At 50.2% G+C, this 19,234-nt stretch overlaps 8 protein-coding genes across 8 annotated transcripts; 3 read left to right on the top strand and 5 right to left on the bottom strand.

The window, feature by feature from the left end:
- Positions 1-139: 139 nt before the first annotated feature.
- PFICI_00527 (uncharacterized protein) lies at positions 140-775 on the bottom strand (the record flags this gene model as incomplete). The annotated part of the gene is made up of 1 exon (XM_007829108.1): positions 140-775. The coding sequence occupies one exon, from the start codon at positions 773-775 to the stop codon at positions 140-142; it is 636 nt and encodes a 211-aa protein (XP_007827299.1).
- A 2,083-nt stretch (positions 776-2,858) lies between these two features.
- PFICI_00526 (U6 snRNA-associated Sm-like protein LSm8) lies at positions 2,859-3,345 on the top strand (the record flags this gene model as incomplete). The annotated part of the gene is made up of 3 exons (XM_007829107.1): positions 2,859-2,886; positions 2,988-3,064; positions 3,151-3,345. 3 exons carry the CDS (start codon positions 2,859-2,861, stop codon positions 3,343-3,345), a joined length of 300 nt encoding a protein of 99 aa, XP_007827298.1.
- A 361-nt stretch (positions 3,346-3,706) lies between these two features.
- On the bottom strand, positions 3,707-5,208 carry PFICI_00525 (uncharacterized protein; the record flags this gene model as incomplete). Its single annotated transcript, XM_007829106.1, has 4 exons — positions 3,707-4,672; positions 4,728-4,762; positions 4,833-5,105; positions 5,169-5,208. 4 exons carry the CDS (start codon positions 5,206-5,208, stop codon positions 3,707-3,709), a joined length of 1,314 nt encoding a protein of 437 aa, XP_007827297.1.
- Positions 5,209-7,663: 2,455 nt separating this feature from the next.
- On the top strand, positions 7,664-8,914 carry PFICI_00524 (uncharacterized protein; the record flags this gene model as incomplete). The annotated part of the gene is made up of 1 exon (XM_007829105.1): positions 7,664-8,914. The coding sequence occupies one exon, from the start codon at positions 7,664-7,666 to the stop codon at positions 8,912-8,914; it is 1,251 nt and encodes a 416-aa protein (XP_007827296.1).
- A 985-nt stretch (positions 8,915-9,899) lies between these two features.
- On the top strand, positions 9,900-11,019 carry PFICI_00523 (uncharacterized protein; the record flags this gene model as incomplete). The annotated part of the gene is made up of 3 exons (XM_007829104.1): positions 9,900-9,939; positions 10,015-10,118; positions 10,207-11,019. 3 exons carry the CDS (start codon positions 9,900-9,902, stop codon positions 11,017-11,019), a joined length of 957 nt encoding a protein of 318 aa, XP_007827295.1.
- Positions 11,020-11,616: 597 nt separating this feature from the next.
- Positions 11,617-13,621, bottom strand: PFICI_00522 (uncharacterized protein; the record flags this gene model as incomplete). Its single annotated transcript, XM_007829103.1, has 7 exons — positions 11,617-11,736; positions 11,836-12,046; positions 12,149-12,258; positions 12,335-12,456; positions 12,535-12,643; positions 12,707-12,770; positions 12,852-13,621. 7 exons carry the CDS (start codon positions 13,619-13,621, stop codon positions 11,617-11,619), a joined length of 1,506 nt encoding a protein of 501 aa, XP_007827294.1.
- Positions 13,622-15,102: 1,481 nt separating this feature from the next.
- Positions 15,103-15,384, bottom strand: PFICI_00521 (uncharacterized protein; the record flags this gene model as incomplete). Its single annotated transcript, XM_007829102.1, has 1 exon — positions 15,103-15,384. One exon carries the CDS (start codon positions 15,382-15,384, stop codon positions 15,103-15,105), a length of 282 nt encoding a protein of 93 aa, XP_007827293.1.
- Positions 15,385-17,283: 1,899 nt separating this feature from the next.
- Positions 17,284-17,851, bottom strand: PFICI_00520 (uncharacterized protein; the record flags this gene model as incomplete). Its single annotated transcript, XM_007829101.1, has 2 exons — positions 17,284-17,388; positions 17,438-17,851. The coding sequence occupies 2 exons, from the start codon at positions 17,849-17,851 to the stop codon at positions 17,284-17,286; spliced, it is 519 nt and encodes a 172-aa protein (XP_007827292.1).
- Positions 17,852-19,234: the final 1,383 nt, after the last annotated feature.

Here is a 19,234-nt window from a genome sequence, read left to right as displayed (position 1 = left end):
AATTGTTCATGAACAACGAAATCCAGAAAACGCCAAACGCAGAGTACAAACGCCTCACATGCTCATTAGACTATCCGTCCATAAGGAGCGAGGAAATATCTTCAATACTTCTCTCATGGAAAGCCACTTTTTCTGTTCTTTAGAGACCAAACGCCGTCTTGGCGCGGGTCCAGTAGGCATTGCGATCATCCGTAACCGTGACGCCGACACAAGCCATGTACTGCGCAAAGCCATCGTCGTCGCCCTTTTGCAGAGCCGTGCGCTGGGCATCGGTGCACTGGGTCGAGTAGAACCAAGGGCCCGAGCCAAAGTTGTACTGGTCATCAACGACCAGGTCCAGCAGCTGGTTCTTGCCGTCGTCGGTGGTGATGGTGCCGAGGGCGGCGACCTGCGTCGTCAGGTCCGAGAGGGTGGCGGCGTACTTGACATTGTAGTCAAACATTTGCATATTGGCCGTGCCCTGGCCGGGGCGGCCGGGGGACTTGTTGCGCTTGTAGGCAAAGTTGACCGACTCGTAGGCCATGAGGGACAGGATGCCGGCAATCTCGGCCGTGGTGCGAATGTCGTACTTGTCAAAGGCGTCAATGAGGAGAGGCGCCGCCTGCACATTGGTCCGGCACTCGTCGTTGGAGCTGTCGCAGCTCGCCGAGTCGGGCGCAATGGCGAGGATCAGGTCCGCGGCGCTGCTGGAGCGCGGTGCCACGACCTTGGCCGAGGGTGCGGCCAGGGCGCTGCCGGCGAGGAGGAGTGAAGTTGCGATTTGAGAGTACTTCATTTTGATTTACTTGTCGAAAATATGTGCTTTTGTTTGGAGAAACCCCCAAGGATTTGCCGATTATGTGGTGATATGTGTAGATATTTCTTGTTCAGTCGAGATCGTATCAAACGATGCTGCGATTCAAAGTTGTTGAGAGTGAACGTGATTGATTTTTTGCTCCGTTCCAAATAAGCAAGCAATAATATACAAGGCTGCAAATAACCTTGGGATTTATTGTTATGTTTTATAGCAATGCCAAGTATTGCTTCTTTGTTGTCGGTATGACAAAGATTCCTTTTGCCAATGTTAGCGATGCTAGTTGTCAATGAGGAATCAAGTCTTGTCGGTTCTTACGCTGTACGAGGCTGATGGGTCCTTGGAAGCTGACGTCTATGAATAAACTTTCTTGATTATCTCGAGTCTTTGTATGGACTGGAGACGAAGGAATGACCGGCAGACTGGCTGAGTCTATTTGCTGGGGCAGAAGAAAATGAGTGAAAGTGGCAGTGAAGACGTATGTAGTATAATGAATGAGGCAGGTTATCAGCAGTTGCTATCCTGTGGAGGCACGGCCCAAAAGCATACAAGAAGCTCTGTTGAAAGGCGGAGAAGAAATTTCTTGGAAGACTTTGTTTTATTTATCACAATCCTTAACCTTAGGACGGCAAAAGAGAAGCCCCTGAGAGGAATTACTCGTGATCAGCAGCTCTCGATGGCATGTAAGGTGTCGTCAAGGAGCAGGTGTTAATGGTCTTGAGGCCTCTTGGGTGGGGGGCGCTGACTAGCTAGACGGCTTTAGGCCCTTTGTGGGGTGGGCAGCCGCTAAGGAGAATTGACAGGAGCCAATCCTCTGGGCATTTGACCTACGCTTTGGGGTGGATGAAACGACCAACTCGTCTACCCCTGCATTGTTTCAATAGGGGACCAACAGATCGGCGGTTGATTGGCAAATAGCAGTCGCCTCTTTCGTGTTCTGTCAACATGGAACCTATAATGCGCAATGACTGGCACAACCTGTTGGATTCTTTGTTCAATGCAAGGAACACGGAATTCCGGCCGGACTACCGAAAAGAGATGATGAAAGTCGGTTTAGCTACGACCAAGATCCATTGATAGGAACGGGAGGACGGGAGGATTGCATGTTGCATGCGTTACTAAACAGTCTACCAATGATGCCAGTGCATACGAGGTGGCCGACAGACAAAGAAGTTGTTCATTATGCGCACATAACTTCCTGCAGATGATGTGAATACATTGGCACGAAATGACGGCTCCTGAGAGGATGAGTTCATGCAGTGCATACAGCGAGAAAATGTCAGATACCCGTCTGATTGAGGAGAGAAAAGAGTTAGAAATAGCATTGTGATTACTGACTTGTAATCAAGCAGCTCACTTTGAGAGGCTCATTCGTTGCATTGCCTCTTGCCTTGATGAACGCTTATTTGCCTGCGCCATCTTGTGCATTGACATTTCCCGGATCACCTCGTGATGCCCCTCGTAAGCTTTGCGTGGCGATGAAAATGGATCGTCTTATATCGTGCGCTTGCTATCACATGGGGATCAGCAGAAGTCCAATGCACTGTTCGTATTCCGTACTCTCATCTGTTTGTACCTGTAAGCCTTAAGGTGTGGTCAATGCTTGAAAGGATGGGTTGAGGTTGTCTATTCCGTACACAATACAAGTCAACCGCCAAGGCAAGCCAGGGACCTTACCTGACCTTGCTCAAAGTCACTGCCTGCCTGAGCGCCGGTTCCAATTTAATCCGGCGCAAGCCAACGGCGGGAGTGGATCTGATTTCATGATTGGCTCCATTATGCTGGTTATTGTACCTATCCACGTTTGCACAGCTGGAGAGGTACCTCTACAAAGCCCACCTACGTAAACCCGACATCTCAAGCTTGATACCTACAGCCTCGAGCTATCAACTTATTTGGAGAAAATCAATTGCAGCAGTCCTGGTTCACAACCCCGCGGCGCGTCTTTGTCTCAGTCGATTCCTCCCTCCCACCCTTGGCCCATGCGATAATTAATTGCGAAAAATAAATCTCAGCAACCCTTCACTCGTTCTCCTGTGCTGCTCCTCACCGTGGTGTCGCAATCATGTCGAACCTCGGAAACTACATCGAGAGTAAGTGCAGCTTCTTTTTGCTATTACACCCGGCGGGATGTCATGTCAAAAGGACCTCGCGTATCTTGAGCTTACATCTTGGGATTCTGACAGCTGGGTAGAGAAGGTTGTGGTGCTGACCCTTGATTCGCGCATGCTTGTCGGCAAGCTCGAGAGCTTCGACCAGCTGACTAACCTGGTAAGTCTTCTTCTGCATTTTCCCTTTGGACAAGCTTGGGATAAACTTGAAAAAACAACTGACACCTGGATTCTTTTTTCATGCAGGTCCTGTCCAATACTCTGGAGCGCGTGATCCGTACCCCCGATGACCCTGAAGACTCCGAGACGGTGCCGTTGGGCCTGTACATTGTCAGAGGTGACAATGTCTGCCTCGTGGGCCTAGTGGATGAATCCATTGAGAACGAGATCGACTGGTCGAAAGTACGAGGCGCAACCATTGGCACGACGAAACACAGCTAGACATTTGGCAACGTCAGTGATTGGAAACATGCTCTTTGCCAAATAGAGTAATGTAGGATAAGAGGCGCCACAGAGTCCAGGACACCTGGCTCGACACGGCCGGTTTCATTCTCGTAGAGGACGAGCCATGTGGGCGTGGTGCATGGCACATTTGCATATTATGGCGTTCAGGGCGATCTAAATGTTATAGATCTGGAGATCTTTTTCTCGGGCATTTGAATAGGGTACGCATTGCCCTGATGATACCAACAAGTCTTGCAGCTCACAAAGATATGTATGCGAGGAATGCAGACATGAGCAAAATGAAGAATAAAAGAAATGGTTTTCTATGCTATCTTCTACTGATATATGATCCATCTCCTCAGCTGAACAGGCGGTGCATCAAATCTGGCGCAAACTTGTCGAAGCCGGGACTCTCGGCCCATCTGTGAATTCTGTTTCCTCTCTTTGCGCTCAGCCAGCCAAAGTCGTCACCGGGAATCTCGTCGACGGCCACGTCTACGGCTCCCTGCCCGTCGGCAGTGACGCCAATGGCAGATCCGGCCCCAGGAGCCCTCTTACGACCACGCGAGTCCGAGACATGCATGCCGTGAGTCCACTGGCCCGACGTCTCGATGCGTATGTCCTCGGGCTCGCTCCTGGCCAGCTTCCACGCCGGATGGTCGCGCGTAATGTTGTACCAGATCGTCAGGGGGTCATGCAGCGATAGTCCGGGCTCCTCGTCATCGCCATAGTTTTTCTCAATCTGACGAAACACGCCACCCATGATGGTGTTGATCCACATGGCCAGAGGGCTGCCCTCCTTGACGTGGGGTGTAACCGAGTCAAAGAAAAAGTTGCGATTCAAGAGATGCGGCGTGGTAATGTCGAGAGGGAAGAGAAGGATCTTGAGGCGCCGCGACAGGTTCTCTGGGTAAGGCGGCAGTTTGGCAATGGTCTGAGGGACGACGGGCATGGTCGACGAAGGGACGGCCGACGTCAGAGCAAAGACGCGGGCCGTGGCGATGGCGTCGGCGTACGTGTTGAACTCGGCCACCGGGGTGATGTTGCCGGGCACCTCAATGGCACCGCCCATGACGCATACCTCCTTGGCGCGCAGAAAGGTTTCCGGGTCCTCGGCAGCAGCCATGGCCAGGTTGGTCATGGGACCGACGGCGCAGATGGTAATGGTGTTTGCGGGCTCTTCCTTTAGTATCCGTAGCATCTCCTTGTGAGCTGGCACCTTGGAAGGCGTAAAGTAGGAGTAGTATGCAGGGTCCTGCGCCGGCGTAGGCACGCCATCCTCGAACAGAGATTTCCAAGTCTCATCTGGATTCAAGTGAGGATGCTGGGTCATCGATCAGTTTATGAACTCGTAACTTGGTTACAATCTGGTAACTTACCGCCTCGTGGACTCCGTGAAGTCCATCAGATCCATCTGTTTATTGTAGCGTGCAATTAGTCTCCAACCACCCGTGACTGGGTGCTCTGTCACATGTCGGACTCACGAAAGCCATCCTCCATCAAGATTTCCTCCTCCAAGGCATGCTCGGGGCCGATGGCCACGACAGGCTTGTACGCTCTCAGCGAGGCAAAACCTTCAGGCTTGCCTTGAGATCGACGCCATTCCAACTCCTTGTCCAGGACGTGGAACATGGAGACGACATTCTTGAGGCAGCTCTTGAGCGGAACGTTGCCGTACGTCACCGAGATCATGAGCAGCTCGATTTCTTCGGGCGACGATGCCAAGGCCAGCAACATGGCCAGCATGTCATCGACACCTTTTGATCATGGCGTGTTAGTGACCTAAGGTGCTTTGAAATGGCGGGCGGGTGCCTGCATACCTGGATCAGTGTCGAAGATGACTCTGCTCTTTGGCGCCATGTTTAATATCCCTCCTTTTCCTATTGTGTGTGTATATATATATGGATAGTTGAAAAGATTTGAGATGAAGCGTTTCACACAAATTTGAAGACGGGCTTCCTCCCAGTCTTATTATGAATTCAAAAGGCAGCTCCGAGGTCCCAACAACCTCGATATGATGAAAATCGGCGTCTAGGTAGGAGGGGAAAGCTAGTTGATAAGCGCAAGACCCAATAATGTGTGTCCACCGGCGACCAGCGGAATACGACCAAGTCAAATGCTTGCAGCAAAATGGAAGCCGCGCTTAATCTTCTCAGGGTGCTACCTGGTGTCTTGGATTTTTTATCTTCTTCCAAGGATGTTTTGCCATCAGTAATATCTCATGGATATGATTCAATATACAGCTTCAAATACGAAATATGATGTCTGTCGCCGCCGGTCGACAGACTCGACTTTTCTGCCAGAGCGGCCGGCCCCGATCTACCCCTCACTTTCCGGGGGTCGATTGGGGTTATAGGGAAGTAATGTTGCAATTCACCCGTTCATCCTGATATAACAAGCTGTATTCCACATGTCAACATCGTCAAAAGGTCTTTTGAAGGGCTTTATTCCACTTGAGCACTATATTGGAGCCTTTTCTCCGTCACTTGGCTCAGCCATTTACTTCAGTATCAAGCTCCTGCGAGCTGACGTGGATATTGTCGCATAAAGGTCCCAACTCGAGATTGCGCCTGTTCTTCAAGATGCCCTGCGTTCAACATTCAATTATATTGAATGGCTCGGCGTGTTTCGAGCGCTGCCATCCTAACCCAATATGATACGACAACGCCTGCTTGTGCATAGTCCGGCTGCGTCTGAATATTAATGTACATACACACGTCTTCTCGTATGGTTGTGTAGACTTTGGTGGAATCACTGCTCAGCGGATATATTCCAGGTACAGGAAGCCTTTGTACCTTGAATCAATAATGCCCTTTTTGCCTTTCTGCCAATTGATCAGATTTCCAGTTCCGGAGGGATAAATCGGAGGTCGCACCCACGAATTGGATGCAGATCATGGCAGCTAGCGTGGGAACCGGCAGCGTCTACCGAGCATTCTATTGCATGTGTAATCTTCCATTTCATATTCCCGAAGCTCATGGTTGTTCTTTAGCTGACATTGTAATATGGTGATGCACCACCTACCCTTTAGAGATACATGCTTGCCAGCTTTTAAGAGTTCTTCAGCAGCATTCGTCCAGTTCAGCCAAACTTTATTAATCATCTGTTTGTATCAACTAATGGGATGGTGTATAAGCAGACGAGACGGAATATGGAAAAAAAAAAAAAAAAGTCGTCATGGAGTTATAAGACTACGCCAATTATTATCACCTACGATGGGGGTTGTCTGCGGTAATAACTTTTACCCTAGCAACTGACGTGCAATGTATGGAGACTTTTGATTTCTCCTCTTTTTTTGGAGCTCAGCTGTAACCTTGACGGTGTCGGGTCACCCCCCTGTCTGGTGCTGGATTGGTGGTGCTGCTATTGCTGCTGCCACTCACCTCCAGCGCTCACTGCAACACTACCTTGACCTTGACTTACCTACAGGTTAGGTGAACAGGGTCGCCTGTATCGGGGGACATCTATGTGCAGGTATGGCCACTAAGAAACTTCCCCGGCGGATTGAACAGCTCCGGTCTCCCCCAATGGCCACCTGTTCAATCGTCTGTCCAATTTAATGCAGCGCCAAGACTTTCTGGAAAGCTGCTCGTCCTTCTTCCACACGTAGACCCCAAGACTATCGCCAATTGAAACTGCGAACTTTGTCATCTCTCTGCAATAAACCATTTGAACTTATTTGTCCTCTTTCATTTCAACGTCTCTCTTCATTCTTGTACCTTGTTCATCATCATCTTTTTTTCTTTCTCCCACTGCATGATCAATTCCTTCTCAAATTTTTGCCCAACATATCACAAGAAAGGGCATGAAACTTGTCTGCCGTCTTTACCAACTATTCCCGATAGTGCTTCTTTTTAGATCCGCACTACGCATCCAAGACCAGAAGCGCAAGCTGGTCAGAGTCTCGACCTGCCTGCTGCTCCAACCCACATCCCCACAACTGCTCTAAATTGGGGTTCTTTCCCTGGACAACTCTCTGAAGCTTCCCCTTTACACACTGACACCTCCCTCGGTCGCCGACTTTCCATCTTATTACCTTTGTGGCCCGTCCTCCATTCATACCTTTCTCCAGCTTGTGTATCCATCCCGCAAGGAAAGCTGGTCAAAGACAACTCGGACCGTACCTACCTGCCTGCTCACAGAGGTTCACAAACCACAACTGCCAACACGACAGCTTCTGGACAGACAACCACCCCCCCAGCAGTGCTAGCTCGGATCGGTCCGACACCGTCCATTCCCCCATCTTCTCAGTGCCGCGAGCATTGCGCCACGTAACCCTCCCAATTGTCCTCGTTCAACGCGCGAAACCGTCAATATGGAGGCCACATCGTCGGATCACAGCCTCGTCAAGACTGTCGCCAGCTGGATTCTGCTGGTTGGCCTTAGTGGTGCCATCTACTGGCGAATCCACAACGACCCCAAGAAGAAGAATGTCGTGGCCAAAACCGTCACACAAGCAAAGCAAGACCTGGGCAATGATGTGGCATCCGCGACCGCCGCCATGAAGAAGAAGGCCGACAAGGCATTGAAGCCAAAGTCCAAGCCAGCACCGTCTCGCCCCGAGACCGCCACCGCAGCTGTCGAATACGACCCTGTCGCCGAGGCAGCTGCCAAGCGCGACGAGGCCAAGGCCAACCAGGACTTTGCCCAGTCATTCTCCAAGCTCAAGACTGGTCATCAATTCGTATCCGGCAAGACCGAGAAGAAGAGACAAAAGTCTGTCAAGCAGTCCCGAGCACAGGAGACCGATGATGCCCCTGCCGCTAGCCCTCCTTCATCAGCAGCTGGAGACGCCGATGATGATCTTTCGTCTGCCGCTTCCCCCATTGCCGCACCCGTCGACAGCACTGGTGTATCCGACATGTTGGAGGCTTCGTCTCCTGGACCTTCCGTCCTGCGACTAACCGACACCGACAAGGCTCCTCAGTCGTCGGCAAAGAAGACCAAGGCGGCCCCTGCCCCCGTCGAGACAAAGAAGCAGAGACAGAACCGCCTCAAGGCCGAACGTAAGAAGTCGGAGCGTGAGCAAGATGAGGTTGAGCGCAAGAAGCTTGAGGAGGCTCAGAGACGCCGAGCCCGCATCGCCGAGGGCAGACCCGCCAAGGATGGTTCGTCCTTTGTGGCCAACAAGGAAAATGCCTGGACCGCCAAGGCCAACGGCGATTCGTCTGCCCCCGTGCAGCTCCTTGACACTTTCGAGCAGTCGGCCGCGACTCCCGTGTCCACCTCGACCCCCAAGGCTGCTGTTGCAGGTAACAAGGAGCGATCCGAGTCTTGGATGTCGTCTCTTCCCTCTGAGGAGGACCAGATTGCCCAGGTTATGGAAGATTCCTCTGCCTGGAACGAGGTCACCACCAAGAAGAGCAAGAAGGGCAAGAAGACCCAGGAATTTGCCCCAGAACCTGCCACCTCGGCAACACCAATCCAAGCCTCTGCACCAGCAGCCAAGACCGCTGTGAACGGAAGCAAGTCAAAGCCTGCTCTCAGCAGCCACTCATCATTTGCTGCTTTGGCTCCCGAGGAGACTGCAGACGATGACGATGTTGAGGAGGAGTGGGAGGTGTGAGAGGCCATCCACAGCACAACATCATGTGCTCTGCTACGTGGCACTGGAGCCATGTGCTCCTTCTCCGCTTAGCAGATCAAAAATGGGCATCACACCTACCCACACCTGTGTTCAAGGTGCCATGAGCGCTCTCTCACCGCTCGACACCCGGCCCACGCTTATATACTATATAACCCAGATTCGAAAGCACAGGACTGGCATGATTGACTTGTTCTATGAATTTATGGGAGGGCTTGCAATTTCGGCAAGCCGCATTGTACAGAATTGTATCGACTACACGCAGCAACAATAGGGAATGGGCTGCGAATGTCTCTCGGGGAGCCATCATGGACATCTGCTTGCCGAAAGCTGGGGGCTGCAGGCTGCAAAGGTGTTCCGCATATTGGATCCTGGGCTCATATATGCATTATATGCATAAACAAGGCTGGCAAAAGTAATGGATCTGTTTCTCTTTTCGTTTCTCTTTTTCTTTATTTCCAGCACGATGTTCTGTATCCTGCAAATCAAAGCAGTAGGCAGTATAGATCCAAGGAATGGAATCGATCAATGAATTGAAAGCTCACTCTTTTTTTTTTTCCCCTCTAATGATAACTGAGCCGTGACATGATGCATTACACCGGGGTGTCTATTCTGCATCTTTGGGTGTGACGTGGCTGTGAACATATATAATAGAATGGATCTCGATCTCAGCCATCATGGCTGCCCTGAGTGACAAGGCCAAGAAGGGACCCAACTGATGGCCTTTGCGCTGCCTGGTGATGGCCTGAAGTTTGACATCACGTGGTTTCGTGTCGTGCATTCGCGTGGGATGACTGGCGCTGATGCCCGTTAGTGTCAAATCAGCCCAACCATAAAGACACCCCCTTTTCTCTCTCACCGTCACTTTCTCATGTCACACAGAAGACTCGCAAAAAGACTTGTGAACCTCGACTTACTGAAATTTTAATAAATATACTACCTCGATACAAAAAAAAATTGCAACACCATGTCCAAGAATGTTGCCATCGCTGGTGCCGGTGGCCTGGGTACGTTCGAGAATATTCTCTACAGCAGGCAATCTCGTCATGTACAGCTTTTCTAACTACATTCTTCATTTCTAGGAAGACATGTTGTAAATGCTCTGCTAGAGAGTAAGGAATTCAATGTCACTGTCTTGTCTCGCTCTCCAAAGCCTGATCTTGAAGCAAAGGGGGCCAATGTCAAGGTAATAATACATCACCAGCAGCTTACTAGGCTGTATCAAGAGCCGTCCAACAAGATTGGCTAATGGCTCCTCCTTTCTCCGCCTCTAGGTCGTGGACTACAGGTACCCCTCTCAGTTGATTGCAGCACTGGAAGGCATCGACACACTGCTCTCCTTTATCGTCGACTTTGACGACTCCAAGGAGGGGTCCTCGCTAGGGGCGCTCGCGCACCGGAACCTGCTGACGGCGGCCGTCTCGCCGCGCGTCAACCTGCGCCGCTTCGTGCCGGCCGAGTACGCCAACAACGTGGCGGGCTTCCCGCGGTCGGCGCTCTCGTGCGAGCGCGACAAGCCGCACTTTCGCAACTATGTCCGCGCCTTTTGTCCCGCCCGCGGCATCGAGTACACCCTGATTAGCAACGGCGTCCTCATGGATTTCTTTCGCCCCCGCGGCGACAAGAGCGGGTTTCCGGATCTCGAGGCCGAGATCATCCCCCTGGACGCGGACAAGAAGACGGCTCTCATCCCTGGCAATGGCAAAAAGGACAAGATTAGCTTTACGGCGGCGCGCGATGTGGCGCGGTGCTTGGTGGCGCTGCTCAAGGTGCCGGCGGGCGGGTGGGAAGAGTACAGCTACATCAGCGGCGACCGCCTGACGTGGGACGAGGCGGCGGACCAGCTCGAGGCCGCGCTGGGAGCCAAGCTCGCGAGGACTCATGTCGGGCTCGAGGAGCTGAGGGCCCGGGCCGAGCAGGCGAGAAAGGGCGGCAACTTTATGGACATAATGATTGCCGAGCTGAATGAGGTCTTTGGCGACGGCAGCGAGGTCTTGCCCGAGAACAACAAGTACTTTGACGGCATCAAGTTTCAAAAGTTGGCTGATGTGTTCCAGGAGTGCTATGGTAAGGGGGCACGAAAGTAATCATTCCCTGTCTTGTATGTGTACCTATATGGGGATCTGTTCTCCCGGCGTCACAAAAGTGTAGCTCTATTATAATCATATAGTCATCATTTTAGACTGAAAACATCATCCACTTTGGCCGTCTATAGTCTTTTGAAGCGGGTCATTTGGTGAGTTTCCTAGAGTTTCCCTAGAGCTAAATTAGTTGTATTGTACTATGGGGCCTCAACGGTTGTTATAGACCGCATGGTGGTAGTTGCGGGCAAACATGAGTCATAGAAATTACCCTCACATTTATCAGATCTTCAAGTACGGCGATTTGACTACTTCATATCTACTCAACTCATTCATAACATCTACCAATCCTCCGATTGAAACATATTTCATTACCAATGATGGAGAATATCTTGGGATCACTCGCTTCAGACAGGGCAACATTTAGCCAGAAAGCCCTTTGCCAGCCGTTTGGAGAAAGATCTATTCCAACTAGTGGTTCAGGCATGTCCCTGAAATTAGAGAAATAAACAGCAGTATTGAATAACATGCTTTTCAGACCTTGTCAAGCATTCTCCAAGAATTATCGTTTGTTCATCCGGTACTCTGCTTCTCCTTTGATGATCATGCGGCTTCTGCCTCTGTGACTGAAACCCACATATCCCGCTGCGAATATACAGTGTAGGCTTTCTCACTCCAGGCATTTCCTGGGTAAACAATTTGCCATTCGAATTCTCGCAACAGCTAGAGAAACGACCACGGCGTCAGCATGTCTTGGAGAGAAGCGACTGAGAGAATCCCGACGTAGTAGACTCGGTCTGATCAGAGGGGTTTGCAACGTACCTCGAAATACATCTTGTTCAGCTCGACCAGGGCCAGAATCTTGCCGGCACACATCCAGCGGCCGTAGCCAAAGCAGAGCTCGACGTTCCGTATCATCTCGGCTCGCTGCTCCTCGGTGCATTCGAGGAAGCGCTCCGGACGGAAGAGCTGTGTGTCGGGTCCAAATAAATCCTCCCGGCGCATGAGCGACGGCATATTCCACCCTACCGCACTGTATTCATTTGCCACGAAAAAAAGTCAACATGAGCCATCTTTTTTTCCCCTTGAATAAATGATTCGTGGGTAAGCAAAATAGGGGAAAAGTTTTACTCACGTGCCGCCCGGAATGAACTTGTCTTGTATATATTCGCCACTGCCGGGCATGATCTTGTAGAAGCCATAGGTAGTTGGGGGCCGCATGCGGAGACCTTCAAAGATGACAGCCTGACAGGAAAAGAGATTTTGCACATGTGAGTCTTTCGTGAACGACGCTTGTAGTGCAACACTGGAGGAGACTGACCTGGAGATATGGCAACTGTTTAGCCTGATCGACACTGATGGGTTTCGAGACGCCAGAAGCAACGGCTTGTTTGATTTCATTCTTCAACCGTTGGTATACCCTCGGACTGGTCATCAAGTACACTGCATCATTAAATGATTAGCACCACCAACGTCGCGTTTCCGTAGGAGGCTTTCGACATCATGACTGGGAATACTTACACATTGTGGAACGAATAGCCGTGGCTGTCGTGTCCGACCCAGCAAGGATTTGGAGCATGGTCTCATTTTTGATTTCTCGAATATCCATTCCATGTTTCATGAACGATCCCTGCAGTGTTATTCAGTAAGTTTTGAATGATGCCAAAAGTTTGTGTGCGTGTTTGGGTCATACAATCATATCGGGCGCCTCCGCGTCCTTTTTTGCCATGCGATTATCTATAATCTCATGGGCAATTCTTGAATTTTTTTCCCCCTGTTAGCAAGGTCGAGAAAACAAAACCAGGGGGCGTATGCTCTTGGATGCCTGATTTGCTTACCCGAGAAGTTTGCCCACGCCATTTGAAGCCGTAGGTCTGGCAGCAAACCATTGTGCCAGGACGGGAGTCGTAAAGATATGACGCAACAGGGGCACATCACCGGCAAGGGCCAGCACGCCGAGCAGCCTTTCGACCTCGTCAGTGTAGCCGTAGAGATCTCCGTCGTGATCCATGAAGCCAAACGCCTGGCCAAAGGCAATCTTGGTAATGGTGTCGAGGGTAAAGTACCGGATGAACTGGGCAAAGTCGAGGGCCTTGACCTGGTCACTGCCAGCGCTGCTGCCGCCGGGCCGGGACACGAATCTATGCCGCAGGACGTCAATAAAATGCGTCATCTGGTCATTGACGGCAACATCAAAGTCGATATTGTCACGGCCGCTGTAGCCAAACGAGACCCGCGCCTTGAGGGAGTCGTGCGACTTGGCGTCGAGCACGCTGAGGAGCATGTTGTGGTCCGGCTCCATCTTGGTGGCCGAGTACCAGTCATCGCGGCGGGCGTCCTGGGTCCGGTTGCCATTGAGGCGGCGGAGGTCGTTGGGGTCGTCGATTACCACGTAGTTTGGCCCGACGCGCACCACGGGGCCGTACTTGGACAGGTGCTCATAGTCCATGCCGCGCCCGCGCGCCACCTTCCACGCCACCCAGAGGTACGAAAAGGCGCCGAGCTTGGGGCCGGGGATATGTCGGAGCCGATACCAGGTCCAGAGGCTCGATATCACGTACCACGCGACGATGCTGCCGGCGGCCAACAAGACTGGATTTGTCGTCATTTTGACAAGATTATAAACTAGATTTAATCACAAACCAACTGAACTCTTGTTGGGTTCGAGATAGATGACGGTATCTGTATGCGAGAGTGATGGCAAAGCTGGGCTACTTATCTAGCGGCGGGTGAATATAGGCCAGTATAATAAGGTTTCCGATCGGTCCCTACCCACCATCGCGAGTCGACAGATTCAATGTAATGGGCTTGCTCCTCTGCTCTCGCATTATCATGCCAAACGAAACCAAAAATTGGGCACCATGCCAGCATCCTTTTCGATCTTCCCCGCTCCCTGGATATCCAAATCCAAGTTTTGGGGGTGGTGATGCTCTCTAACTTTGCCAATGTGGTGGTTCCCAAAATGTTGGTTGCACAGCATTCTATATATGCGATGGCGAGCGCGTTTAACGCAGTATAGATCGACGGCGATTGGTCACTGATAGATTCCCTGCGCTTCGGGGTAGCCACTATAGCATATATGCCCCCCTGTTCAATGTCTCAGCCCCTGCTATGGGCACTCCTCGGCATTTGTATGCCTTGTTTTCGATATCTGCGGAGAACTGAATCCGTAGGGGTGCGTCCAGATACGCATGTGGTGGCTGGCTGAAAACAGCATGTTGCTGTATAACGGCCAAGGGGCCCAAGCTATAGTCTTGTGGCTACTACATGGTAAGACTTGCATGTCAGGCATCCCAAATTAAGTTGTGGTGGAGACGGTTTGGAGCATGACGATATTCCACGTTTAATGAGGTGCGTCTCGCGTTATAGCACAAGTTGACTGTGTGCTTCTTTTTCGTCACACTTGGCATACTTGAACACCAGACAATCGCCACCAATCAGAATTAGCGACATCCTTCGCGAGCTCCTACTTGATGAGCAAGTCCTATAGAGCGGCCTGCATATACCCTTACATTATTGGTATCATCAGTGCTCTCCACACCAGCAGCCCCGGAACTAGATTGGGTTAAGATATTCAGCAGCCAAGTCTCGAGAGATCAACCGACGTCAACCCTTCGGCCTATCTCGATTAATCACATGGTCAAATTCTGAATAGTTATAGTCGCCGATCGATTCCTTTTTGTTGAAAACGCTTGTGGTATTTTGTATCATCGAGACGGGCATTATCGGTAAACTAAAAATGCCCGAAACATACTCCGAGTCTCCGTCTCTCTCCCTCTGCCTCTGTGAAAACATCGCTTTTGGAACCAGTATCCCCTTTATTGGTCGCGGCAAACTACCATCTATGCATATTGAGAACCACAGGTCTAGGAAAGGTCAATCTATTTACACGAATCTGTCGAGAATGGGTCAGCTGTCTGGATCGAGGGGGTCTTGTCTTTAGCACTCACAGTATAACAAATGCACCTAATGACTCTGGCAAGTTTTTGCCCATGATTTCTTCGAGCTTTCCTTAGCCCCTTTACGTCGAGTTGTGTTGAGTTGAGTTCCCTCATCTTCCGAAGGTGGAGACACCATAATTCCTTCTTCCTATGAATCCGAGGAGGCTCCATTTGACTCCTCCTCTTCCGATTTTCTCTGTAAAAGTTCGAACCATTTCTGAAGCCGGGCTAGATTTGCTTCCATGACCTTCAAGCGTGCTACTTGCAATAGGTCTAGTTGGCGTTGGACATTGTCAAGCTTGGTCTGGAGCTCACGTGTCTTGCCGTGAATGGCAACCATATCTTGCTCGATGCGAGAGTCGAGATATTTCGGGATTATGAGTAGCGCGGCTGCGGTCATGATGATTGCCCAAAAGAAGCTGAACAACATTTTGGATTGGATTGGATTTTCCATCGATAATGACAGTAATGAATAGCCAGTAGTATTTGTTCACTTAATTCTGCCAAGAGTGTGAAGAATGAGTATCGTGATAACTGAGCCAGAAGACCTGATAGCTGAGTGAGTTGTGTGTGTTGTTTTGGTTTGGTCTGTATTTGTCCACTAGCCGCCGTTGGTCCGGTCTTGAATCAAAACAAAGAGATGGCATTTTCGACAGAGCTACCCAGTTGCTTTGGAACAAAACATCCCTTCCACCTCAACATCATGATCCTTGTGGGTCGTTATTGGCCCTCGACAGCTTGCAACTGTGCCCGCTCAAATGTGCCTACTAGTGCTAGAACCGTGTAGTGGCCGTTCTTTTTGGCAGTGACGGAAGCGCGACAGGTACAAGGTGCTTTGGGCGTTGGAAGTGGCGAGTCTTTATTGCTGGTTGCAATTGACAGATTATGGCCATGTTCCAAAGGGCTGAGGAAGGTGAGTGAGTCAGGGGCGGGTAGTGAGCCGATTAATTGGTGCTTGAGACCTGATAGATCAATTAGGAGATGAGTCTTGACAAGTGGTGAGGTTGATAGGACAAATGTTTCGTGGTCCTTTGGCCAATTCCGAATTTCGAAGGAGCTCGGCTAATTGTGGTCGGACTGGCTGGCCAAAGAAGGGTATGCAAGCGCTTTGAATAAAAGCTTGCCTAGTAGAGAAGATGGACATGTTTCGTACAAATGGCGCATTAGTTAATCGTATGTCAACAAATATCATCCGTGTTTGAATACTGATCATCGCCAGGTTAGACGTGGCGTGTCCTTCATTGCCCTGCTGATATCTATATTCTCCCGTTTCAAGACAAAGAGGCCAAGAAACCCGACCGTTTCGAGTTTATTTGAGCAGCTATCTCATAAGGAGGAAAAGAAAAATAGACGCAATCGAAAGCAACTTTTTGGATATCCATCATTGCACTGAGTACACCGGCTTAATCCGTCAAATCGAATTCACACATGGTCGCACCTGAGACTTTCAGTAGACCGATTGATTGGGGCGTGATATTCCTCCCACTTTTCTGGTTGTTTGATGAGTTGTCGGGGAGGTATTGTTCCTGCTGCTGCTGCCGCCTTTGCCGGTCCAGTTGTTTGGATTGAATTGTTAGGTTTTGCTCGGAGCGTCGCCGAAGATCGAGCCCCTGCCACTACTGCCAATCCTGGTTGTGTCCCTGCCTATATAGAAGCCATTTACTGTCTCGGGACTTTCTCGAATTACCCACCTAGGACTCTCGCAAACGCACAAAGTTGGATGTAGGAGGCAATAATAATAGAAATTACACCCGCACCGACACCTGCAAGAAATTAACAAAACATTTCAATGGTCATGGACAGGGTATGCAGACTCACTTCATTTCCGGGCATCCCCAAGTCCGCTCAATCATGATCCGACAATCCGGGCAGCGCACCCAGTTCATTACCCTGCCTATTTCCAAAATCTGTTCCATTTCCTCATCCTTTGGACAATCGCCTTTGTGTGCTGCCCCTTTACACGCGACGCACGTGTCCTCGTCACAAAAATCACAGTGACCCGAATTCTGTGGGAAGGTGAATTGGGAGCAACGGGGATTATGGCAATACGTTCGATCAAGAGTGCTGTGCTCGACTTCTTTTCGACGATAAGCCTGTGCTAGTTCAACACTGATCAACGATTCGTTTCCCTTCAACGGTATAGGCGTGCTGCAGCATCTTGGAGGGAATCTAGATTCGTCTTTCACCGCCACTTCGAATGCTCTGATAAAACATCGCTGGCAGTAGCCGTGGCCACATTCCAACGTAACGAGTTTAGTCTCTTCGAAACAGACTGAACATTCGACATCAGCTTTGTCTTTGGCCGAAGATTTCACCGAATCCTTATGCTTTAGCTTGGGCAAATCCCCATGTTCTTGATAAATTCTAGCAAAGCTGCCTCTTCTTCCAGGTTCTTCATGAAATGTAGCAAAGCTGCCTCTTCTTCCCAGAACTCCTGGAATTCCTGTTTCTACAGGACCCGGGGACGCTAAAGGATCATATACAGGAGCAGCGGCACGAAGACGACGACGACGACGACGCCGCGGAGGACGTGGGTGAGGTACAGAGGCGGTGATGGCGGCGGCGGCAGGAGGAAGCAGTGGGAGATGATGAATATTAGTCCTGACAATGTCGTCGGGTAAAGGCATCGAAGAATTGAAAGCCATGTCGTGGAAAGCTACAAGGCCATTGAACATTCTGTGTTGGAGTGCCATCATTTCTTGGGTGAACACGGTGGGCAGAGTCGTTGTACCGTTGTTCAGGGCGCCTTCTGCGAGCTGACGGAATGTAGCCTTGTTTAGCCAGACAGGGTTTCCCATTTGATTGATGTTGACTGGTGCATCAGTCAAGGTAGAGTATTGGTAGTGGCGTCTGCCTGGGGCAGACAAGGCGCCCTCTGTACTAGGAATTTTCTCCATGGTGTTGCAGATGAATAGCAAATGATTCGTCATACATGGGTGGGTGATAGACGTGTACGAATATCGTGAGGATGATGTTTGAACTGTATGATGTTGTTTTGTGATGTGTGATTGTGTTTGGCCTCGGACTAGAAGACCGGGAGGCTTTGGCTGTTGTTTTCCTTCAACCCAAGATGAGGGCAAGGAAAGAACGACTTTGACCAACCCGACACTACACATACGTCACCAAGGCCTAGGTACTTGCAGTGTCCCTACTTTTGATGACTCCAAGGCTGGACGGGCACCTTGAGGACCTCAAGGACGGCAGATAACTAAGGAAAAGTCGCGGCGCCGGACCGACGAGGTAAAATTATGTACAAAACCTGAGACATTCAGTTTTGAGTCAATCACGAACAGTATGTCTCGAATATATAGCATAATGTTCCCATCAAAGTCCTGCCACTGTGATTTCATCTGCTTTTCTCGTTGTGGGTATGATTGAGGTTGTACCTACAAGAGTATGTATGTACTTCGATGAAAGTAGCAAACAACTGCAACTAACCACCACCTTTATATAGGATTGCATCAAGTTCAAAAGATTTCGGTATGCATCAAAGATATCATTCATCTTTGTCCAGTAATGCTTGCAATTTGATGTCTAATTTCCATGCACAAAAGGAACTGGGTGAAAGTGGACTGGCTGCGTGGTCGCCAACAAAGCCCCCATGTCTGGGAGATACCTCGCCTCCAACGATATGGTTTGCCATGAACCTATCAAACAAAGTGCGCAATAGCAATATGGATAGCCGGCACGAATTTGAATAATGTAATCTTGACGGGTAACCTGGTCTGTAGGTCTGTCATTGTCAGCACATGGCCCGATAGCTGTCAAGGTTCCCTGCGATGGCAAGGAACATGGCCACGCCATTGTGTGTTGTCCAACAGATCTTGATGACACACAGGTGAGCTCACCGGAGAATTCAAATGTCTACGAAAATAGGTTCTAAAGCAGGACACGAAGCAAAAGTTCAGTGGGAGCTTGTGTCATGACTGAATCACAGGTTGTTCTGTCTCCTTCATTACAATCCCATGAACAGATGTGACAAATTCCCTTGATCGCAAGGAGTCAGAGCCAGGCAATCTCGCCAACGCGTATGATGCTGCATCTGAGCCATTTGCTTGTGCCCAAAGCAGCTCGCCATTACCGACATGGTGCAGAAGTGCTTGAGTTGTTATCAGTGCCTATGAACGACAAGAGATTCTCACTTGCTGGGTCAACTGAACAGTACCTAATCTATATTGATGATTGCAATAGGGAGCGCAGGGAATATAGCAGAGCTCTTTTTCTTCTCTCTCTCTTTTTCTCTCTCTCTTCTTCTTCTTCTTCTTCTTCTTCTTCTTCTC

The sequence above is a fragment of the Pestalotiopsis fici genome (genome assembly GCF_000516985.1).
Source record: "Pestalotiopsis fici W106-1 unplaced genomic scaffold PFICI_Scf_1, whole genome shotgun sequence".
Classification (NCBI taxonomy): domain Eukaryota; kingdom Fungi; phylum Ascomycota; class Sordariomycetes; order Amphisphaeriales; family Sporocadaceae; genus Pestalotiopsis; species Pestalotiopsis fici.
This window is presented reverse-complemented; position numbering and strand designations above follow the sequence as displayed.